Consider the following 9378-nt stretch of genomic DNA (forward strand, 5'->3'; position numbering starts at 1 on the left):
ATCCATCCATCCATCCATCCATCCTGGATAAAAAAAAAGATGCTGCGTAATAGTTCATTCATAAACACCAGCAGCCTGTCATTGCACACACACACACTGACAGAGTTTCTGTAAACATAAACACACTAACTACCACGTAGACTGAAATAAAACGCACAGTGTCACTTAACTACAGAGAAATAACGTTAAGGCTGCTGCTGCTGCTACAATGGCGATGTGAAAACAAGGCGACCACCCACACTGAAGGGTGAGAGGAGGAGGAGGGAGGAGGAGGAGGAGGAGGAGGACGCCATTGCAGCCCGCAGCTGGCCGTCTGCGAGAGGAGGTGGAGGGACAGACGTTAGCTTTAAACTCCCCCGACTATGTCACTGTTTACCGGGCTCAGCCGCCTCCAGCCACCGTGTGCTAGAAAACGCTTAGCGTAGTGGAGGATGGACGGTTCGCTTGAGGAGGAGGACACAATGTGGACAAGCAGAGCCGAACCGAACCGAAGCAGGTAAAGACGGGATAAAAGATAGCCGTGTTTGGGGAGGAGGAGGAGGAGGAGAAGGGGGGAGGAAGAGGGGGACACAATGGGGGAGAAAGTTTGAGCTAACCTCGGCTAACTAACGGTTAGCGTCCGCTGCTAAGTGCTACATCCTGTCCAACGGCTGCTTTTTATAACCGTTAACATTTAAAATTTTAAACCTCTAACACTTTTTATAACCGTTAACATTTAAAATTTAAACCTCCAACACTTTTTATAACCGTTAACATTTAAATTTTAAACCTAACACTTTTTATAACCGTTAACTTCATTTAAACCGCTAACTTTGGATGTTTGTTGCCTTTTAAAGTCTAAAAACAAAGTTAAAGTTAAATTTAACCGACGGTTACAGCTTAAAGTTTAAATTTTTCCTTAAACTCGACTTTTACACACGTTTTAAGCCTCAGTGCTGTTTGAGTTTAACATTAAATCATGTAAATAATCACTGCTAACAGAAACTTTTAACTTAAAGTGTGTTTTCTCAGTGTTATCTTATTTATATGATTATTGTGAGAGCTTTGTTTGACGTGTTTACATGCTGCTAGGTGCAGATGCATGGTGTTTTGAAAATATATGATGTGTTTGTGTGTGTGTGCAATGCTTATCTGCAAAGTAACTACAGTAGTTAAGATGAGTAAAACGCAGCGTTGTCCCTCAAGAGCCTGAGTAATACTTCAATACTTACCTCTATAACTTACAGGTAGTTGCATTTACAAGATTTAGGAGATAAAGTAACTTTACTAATTGAGTATGCTCATCTGCAAAGTAACTACAGTAGTTAGTAGTTTTAAAGACACCTTCACATGACTTTTGCACACTTTTAAGCCTCAGTGCTGTTTGAGTTTAACATTAAAACATGTAAATAATCACTGCTAACAGAAACTTTTAACTTAAAGTGTGTAAAAGTCCTGTTTTCTCATTGTTATCTTATATATTAGATAGATTGTGACGTGTTTACATGCTGCTAGGTGCAGATGTGTAATGTTTTGTAAATATATGATGTGTTTGTGTGTGTGCAATGCTTTATCTGCAAAGTAACTAGTAACTAGTAGTAGTTAAGATGAGTAAAACACAGTGTTTTCTGGTGTGTATTGAATAATACTTCAGTACTTACCTCTATAACTTACATTGCATTAACAAGATTTAAAAGAGAAAAAGTAACTTTACTAATTGAGTTTGCTCATCTGCAAAGTAACTACAGTAGTTGCATGAATGTTGTGCAGTGTTTTCCTCTCTAGTATAAAGTACGAAGTAAATATTTAAAGTACCTTAAACGTGTGAAATAGTTACTTTGCTTAACTGCTTAAACGTCATGTATTGATTGACAGGCTTCAGTCGGATGTTTTAACACAATTAATCGTACGTACGTGACAACATTGCATGTTTTGCAGTCTGTGCAGGCAGCTTGAAACTCGCTTTATACTCACTGTGAACACAAAGTCTGAGTTAATGTTTGTCAATCGGCCTTTAAACTGCACTAGAGCGGAAATCTTCTTAAATTAATTGGCTGATATTTCACTAATCCGTCCATTTTCTGTAACCACTTATCCTCATCAGGGTCACGGTGGGGCTGGAGCCTGCCAGTTTGTCACAGGACGCTTAGAGACAAACATATTTGATGACTTGTTTAGTTCAATTATTAATTATTAACATGCTTGTACATCATTTCTTTTCCCCTAACAGTCTCCTGCCATTCCTTCAGCTGTCTGCTGCCCTGGTCTCTTACCATGAACACCAGTAGAAACTGCACCGCGGTGGGGCATGGCGAGGGTCTGGCCGCCCTGGAGTCAGTCTCCATCGTGACCATCACACTTCTCGCCTGCTTGGGGAACCTGCTGATCGTCGTGACTCTTTACCGCAGGCCTTATCTCCTCACACCCAGCAACAAGTTTGTGTTCAGCCTGACCCTGTCCAACCTGCTGCTGTCCATGCTGGTGCTGCCGTTCGTGGCCGTGAGCTCAGCAAAGAGAGAGTGGGTGTTCGGGGTGGTGTGGTGCAACTTCACCGCCCTGCTATACCTGCTCATCAGCTCGGCCAGCATGCTCACACTCGGAGCTATTGCTATTGACAGGTTGGTGCTGGGAAATGAGCATGCATTAACATAATACACTCTAAAGTTGATACAGCGACACTGTTCAAGAGCAACATTAGCATTTAGTTGTGTTTCTGGTTACTTTCTCCACCTGCTGCTGAGGGAAATATTTGGCTGTTTAGCTGCTAAATAAATGCTCCGCTGAGTTCACCAGCTAGTTGCAAACTTTGTCTATCTGCTGTTCGGTGCTGAGCAGGCAGGGTACAGTTGATTTATCAGAGAGAAAACAGCTGCCTGTGGTTGATTAAAGCCGAAACAATGAGCTGAAGGGTGCATTTTTCTGTAGGTTCATCTCACATTACATAAAGTCATTTGATCCTCTGTTAACACAGACGATTGATGCAGCTCTAAATTCAAACTTAAAACTCAGTTTACTGTTTCCATGCAGAGAACGCAGCGGTCTAAAAGTTACTAATGCAGCCTTGTTACCAGACTTTGTTTAAACTTCCAGTGCAGCCACTCGCTGGCCATTTATATCGGATTGTATGAGATTAGCAGCACCCAGATTACAACAGTGAACAACAAAATACACAATATATGGCTTTATTCCACAACAGTTAACATCTTTTGTGGCTGATGTCACAGAAACATTTAATAAACGATGACAAACAGTCATCCTGTCTTTATTTTTTAGTGAATGTTAGATGAGTCTCTTTCCTACAACAATGTTTTTACTTTATTTTGCTGTTTTGTTTTGTTTTTTTTTGGCTTTGGAAGCAACACGTTCACGTTGAAACACTTTTTTCTGTGTATTTCCCTTTAAGGCCAGTGAGCAGCTTTTGTAAATAAGATTGGTTAACCACATAATCAGGTCATGGTATTTTTCTGGAGATTTTCCCAGCTCAAGTGACAAGCATTAGACGGCCGTTAGACAAAGTAACTTTTTAAATGTGGACTGACACATTAATCTGCGGGGCCGAGATTATTTCTGGCAAATTTCTGTTTTTAGAAATTAGAAACTGATAAACAAACACAATCATACACAGACGCAGCAAATCCAGCATACTGAACCGCACTGTCACTGCTGACTGTAGCTCTATTCTCTTTGCTTATTGACTTAGATATTCACTGATTTTATAACAACTATTTTAGATACTTCTTCTATGTTGGATGTTTTGTGTTCAGATCTTTTGGTCTTGGTCCTGTGACTCATTTAAAACACAACACTGTCAAGAAGTTGCTTACCATAAAACATCATTAAACAGTTTAATTTAAGAAGATTTATAAGGATTAATAAAGAGAATTGTCATTTTAATTTAAAACAAGAGTTGCTCGCCCACTATCAGCTGGGATACGCTCCAGTTACAGATGGTGGATGGACAAGAGCTTTGATGGCGTCGTCCAGGGCTCCACCTTAAACTAAAAGCTAAATAAATAAATTAAATGATTGTTGGTTGCAGTTGAGGAATTAGTAACAGTAACTTGTAGTCATTAGGATGTATTGTAAACGGGCTCTGAAGCATACAGTCCTCCCTGTTCTCAGCTCTCCTAATTACCCTCAGCACCTCTGGGAATTTTTGATTACAGTGCATGTTTTTGTTCTCCCAGCCCAGCCTCTCCTTTTCTCTTCTGTTTGCAGCTTTTAGGAAACACTTCACAGCATTGTTAGGCGGGGAAAGTGCAGCCATTAACGTCCGGGTCACTCAAATCTGATGTTACTTGGACCAGAGGACTCCCTCGAGGCCGGCACTGAGTTTCCTTCCTGCAGAGTTTCCTCACCGTCTTCCTCTCTCACCCCAACAGGTACTACGCCGTGCTCTACCCGATGATCTACCCCATGAAGATCACAGGAAACCGGGCGGTCGTCGTCATCGCCTACGTGTGGTTGCACTCCCTGGTGGGCTGTCTGCCTCCTCTCTTCGGCTGGTCCTCCTTCGAGTTCGACTGCTTCAAGTGGACGTGTGTCGCGTCCTGGCACAGAGAGCCGAGTTACACGGCCTTCTGGGTAACCTGGTGCACCCTTCCCCCCTTCTTCGTCATGCTGGCCTGTTACGGTGTCATTTTCCGCGTCGCCCGTATGAAAGCTCGGAAGGTTCACTGTGGGACGGTCATCATGGCCCAGGACGACTCCGCCGGAGCTCAGAGGAACGGACGCAAAAACTCGAGCACCTCAACTTCGTCCAATGGAAGCCGGCGGAGCCTCGTGTACGCAGGGAGTCAGTGCAAGGCCTTTGTCACCATCTTAGTCGTGATCGGCACTTTCCTCATGACCTGGGGGCCGTACGTCGGGGTGGTGTGCACCGAGGCTTTGTGGGGACAGGGGAGCGTGTCTCAGGGACTGGAGACGTTGGTGGCTTGGCTGTCTTTCTGCAGCGCAGTGTGCCACCCGCTCATCTACGGTCTGTGGAATAAAACGGTGAGGAAGGAGCTGTTGGGGATGTGCTTTGGAGATCGCTACTACAGAGAGTCGTTCGCCACGCGGCAGAGGACGTCCCGCCTTTTCAGCATCTCCAACAGGATCACAGGTGGGAGAGCAGCAGACCGCTGACGTCATGTTGTCATGTGTTCAGTAGATTTGTTCCCCGATGACGAGAACTTGCTTGTGTTCTTCCAGACTTGGGTATGTCCCCACACCTGACAGCCCTGTTGGCCGGTGGAGGGCATCTGCTGGCCCCAGGAAGCAGCACAGGAGACACTGGCTTCAGTTTCACTCAGGACTCATGTAAGTGTCGCACTCAGGTTACTCTGTGTGATCATTTCCATTCAGCACATCATATCAGGGTCTCTCGTAGGTGTGAGTGTGAGTGTGAATGGTTGTTGGTGTAACCCGCCTCTCGCTGGTCAGGATAAGTGCTGGATGAACACGATATCGGAGCTGGACAATAAACTGAATTCAGATTCAATAAATCTATTCTAACAACTTAAATTTGCAGTTAATAAAACGTTTGAATCCAAAAGAAGAGCTGCAGCAATCAGAGCCTTTAACCAGCCACACTGTAATAATGCAGGCACAACAAAGACCATCGAGACAAAGAAATGTTTGTCTCTAACAGAACATAAAACTGAGTATTTGACAATTTAGCCTAAAAAAATACACTTCATCAAAATACTTGATACTTGATCAATTAATTGATTAATGACTCGAGCTGTAGTTGGGTTTGCTCACAAATCTTAACATAAAATCTGTAAATCTGCTCCATACATCAGAGTTCATGACCAGTAGCGATCATTTTCATGTCAACATAACTTTTCTTTATAAATATCAAAAACAGTAAAATGGCCATCATGAAACCAAAGGTGACATAAAATATTTTTTGTTTGTTAAAACTCAAAAATATGAAAACTTAAATATAAAACAGAGTAAAGTCATATTTGAGACATCTTTCTTGATGTATTCGTCAAAGTTTGGGGCGATTATACATCAGTTAATTGACTTATCAATTAACTTTTTCAGCATAAGTTGCCCCTTTTTCTCCAGTCAGCATTCAACTTAAAAACTGGACCGTTGAACTGAAAATGGAGATGTTACTCAACCTCAGGCACGAGGTTTCAAAATTCTGCCGGATGGTTTTACTCGTGTTGCGTCATACTTCACATTCCTGTTTCACAGCTCATGTTTTCAGCTCGGGGTGGCGTATGAAGGGCAAGTAACGTCATGCAATGCGAAAAAACGTCTCATTATTCAACACTTTTGTGTGTGTCCCCCGTTGACTTTCCCGCGAGTTAGTTCTTTCTGTTAACCAGCTTTTTTTTTTGTCTCCCGCGCAGGCACAGACGTGATGCTGCTGGATAACTTCTCCACGGACGGCTCCTCCCACCCACAGCACCACGGGAATTCGTCCGGGAAGAGGAGGAGCTCGGTCACCTTTGAAGACCAGGTGGAGCATTCCAAAGGTATATGTCGTCTCCTCGCTCCACAAAAGATTAGAGGGAAGGAAGGGAGTTCACCTAATAACCCACGGAGGGTTTTTAGGGATGACTCTGCGGTCACCAGGCTACAAAACAAAACACAGATTTAGTGTAACATTTGTCTCATCTGTGAGGTCATAAAGTGTTTTTTTTTCTCCTCCTCAGCTGAAAACACCAACACCTCCTCGGTTCAAGTCCAGGCAGAGGTACACAAATCTCTCGACACGTTCGCCTCCTGTCTGGCGAAGGCTATAGAGAGCGACGCTAAGCTCACCCTGTTTGGGGAGGACCTGGCTCTGCCGGGGGGACTGTTTACGACGAGGGCGGCACCGAGGCCCAGATACCTGGACGGGCAGAGACTCAGACTGGAGAGTATCGATGAAGGGATCGTTAAAGACGACAGAGATGAAGAAGAGCAGGAGGTGGAGGAGAAACCCGCCTGAACGCAGAGCTCAGTTTATTAGAGAAGTGTGGGGGTAACGTTGCTACGTGTATCCGAGCGGTGCAGTTCATGAAGTCTGATCTCTCTCTGCAGATCCATACTTGAAATTATTAGAAAACAGGAAGAGGTTATTCATTCCACTATGTCGGACCAAGGACACGCCGTCAGTGTCTTTGCAAGCTTTTGTATGGGTTAATCAAATAGGAAGCCTTAACTACTGTAGCCTAAATGATCTGATTGTTGCGTGTGTGTATATATATTATTGTATGAATTTACAATAACACATGCCTCATCAGGGCCGGGCAGTATTCAGGAAACAGACTCTGTTATCAAATCACTTTATTACAATAGGAAAAGAAGATTTCAAGTCTAAATGATGTTTTTACGCAGGTACAGACAGCTGAGGTACTGCACAGGTACTGTACCTGGTTCGATGGACCTCTTTCCTGGACTGTCAGAGCAGCGAGCCGACATGCAGCACAGCAGCACCCTGACTCTGTTTGACCTGACTGCTTCATGCTGTGAAAACGCTCCATTAGGAGCTGAAACTAGGTAACGACAGGACTTAATCAAAACTAATCAGCTGTTTAGTTCATGTCAAAATGACTTTAACAGATTTATTACTTGTCAAAACAGCACATTAATTATCTGTCACTTGATTAATGGATTGTTTGACATTGATTCCTAAGTGGCTGGACACTCTGTTGGCTTTAATCAACCTTTATCAGTCTTATTCGTACACGTAGCTCCACACACCTTCAGCTTGATGCTGCGGTCACATCGTGTGGGATGGATGGGAAAGATTCCTGTGCTTAAACTTTGGTCCATGCTGGACTTGAACCAGCCACCCTCTGGTACAGATTGTACTAATCTAGTGTACATATGGGTATTTCTCGTGTACCCAGAATATTGCCCAGTTGGAACACACTACAGACCCTTTCCAAAAAATGTATATATCATATAAAAGTTTACTTATTTCCATAATTCCATTAAAAAGGTTAAACTTTCATAGATTATAGATTCAGGGGCCACAGTTCAAATGATTTCAAGTATTTATTATTTGTTTATTTTTACATAATTTGGGCTTCCAGCTCATTAAACCCATGGAAACAGGAATTCAAAAAAATTTGAATACTGTGAAGAAATCAGCCCAAATTTTGCAATGTCGCGCACTAATCATCTACTAAACTCAAAGCACCTGACAGACTTGACAACTGGCCAGAAGACCATCACTGATACCCTCCATAGGATGGGTAAGCCACAAAAGTTCAGAGCTAACGAGGCTGTTCACAGAGTGCTGTGTCCAAGCAGATCAATGGAAAGTCTAGTGGAAGATGCACCAGCTTAAGAGATGATTTTTGAGCTGGAAGCCCCCTTTTCTATGATATTCTCATTTTTTGGAAAGGGTCTGTACGTACCGTCTTTGTTTGATCCATCTTCTTGCTGTGAGGCGACGGTGCTAACCACTGCACCACCCTGAACGTAGGAGGTCCACACTGACTGCCCGGCCCTGAGCTCCATCTGTTGACACGTACCTGGTCGTTTAGGTACTCAGGCGTGATCCACACAGGTGTATTAGAAACAGGTACAGTCCTGACGCTCCGTGATTATCCGCTACAGTCATTGATTGCACTTGTGTGTACGTGTTGTCATAGAAACCACTTTTATTGTATGTCAAGAGAAGGTGATTGTTCTTGTTTGGTCAGTGCGTGTGCGTACTGTCCGAGGTACAGCTGGATATTAATATTGAAGATGACAAACCAGCGGTCCGGTTATTTCATATTTCAGTGAGTTACATCACCGTGTGGCCTTAGTAAATACTGATTGGTACATGTGGTTTACTTCAGTGGATACACTCCACCGCTCCCTTTACTACAGAACAAACTCAGAGGATGTTTATATAAAGAGCACACGCCTGGTGCTTCAGTCTTACCTCGAATCTTCATATTATGTTTGAATGGTACTACTTTAAAAAAAATGAACAGCTATACACCTGAGAAGTGATGTAACCTTTTGATATTCACTATACAGTTAAGTATTAATACAAATATTTGCATTAAAGTTTTTTGTATCAAGATTTTTCTATTAAAACTTTTTACATAAAATGTTTGTGAATTCATTTTTGTCTTTACATGTCCTGTCCGGTCTGTGACACGCCTCTCATGTTGTTACCATTACAGCAACCTGCGTTGACTGCACTTCCTCAAACGTCCACTTGAGGCTGGCTCCAGAAGTGAGTCAGTCTCCATAAGTCCCCATGTCCAAATGTCCAACTTCACAGCAGAAATAAACATGTTTACAGCCTGGTACAAAAAAAAGTTTTGGTCTCTGTAGCTAATTTCCCCGTTCATGACAACTGTACTGAGGGTGAATTTATATACAACTCGCCTGTTCACATTATATAAGGGTTAAAGTTATGCAGGATTAAGAGCGTTCAGGTCCACCGATGATCCACGTCTTTGCTGATAT

At 43.0% G+C, this 9378-nt stretch overlaps 1 protein-coding gene across 1 annotated transcript; it reads left to right on the plus strand.

The window, feature by feature from the left end:
• gpr161b (G protein-coupled receptor 161b) lies at positions 1-9014 on the plus strand. The gene is made up of 6 exons (XM_010745787.3): positions 1-496; positions 2210-2597; positions 4362-5083; positions 5173-5280; positions 6327-6452; positions 6633-9014. The coding sequence occupies exons 2-6, from the start codon at positions 2254-2256 to the stop codon at positions 6908-6910; spliced, it is 1578 nt and encodes a 525-aa protein (XP_010744089.2). The 5' UTR covers positions 1-496; positions 2210-2253; the 3' UTR covers positions 6911-9014.
• The last annotated feature ends 364 nt before the right edge of the window (positions 9015-9378 follow it).

This window comes from Larimichthys crocea, chromosome XVIII, assembly GCF_000972845.2.
Source record: "Larimichthys crocea isolate SSNF chromosome XVIII, L_crocea_2.0, whole genome shotgun sequence".
Lineage (NCBI taxonomy): Eukaryota > Metazoa > Chordata > Actinopteri > Sciaenidae > Larimichthys > Larimichthys crocea.

What these genes read in the sequence shown, in the direction of transcription:
- gpr161b (XM_010745787.3), top strand. Translation starts at nt 2,254, where the DNA reads ATGAACACCAGTAGAAACTGCACCGCGGTGGGGCATGGCGAGGGTCTG. An exon ending in CATCTCCAACAGGATCACAG is followed by an intron (nt 5,084 to 5,172) that starts GTGGGAGAGCAG and finishes GTGTTCTTCCAG; the next exon opens with ACTTGGGTATGTCCCCACAC. An exon ending in CCAGGTGGAGCATTCCAAAG is followed by an intron (nt 6,453 to 6,632) that starts GTATATGTCGTC and finishes TCTCCTCCTCAG; the next exon opens with CTGAAAACACCAACACCTCC.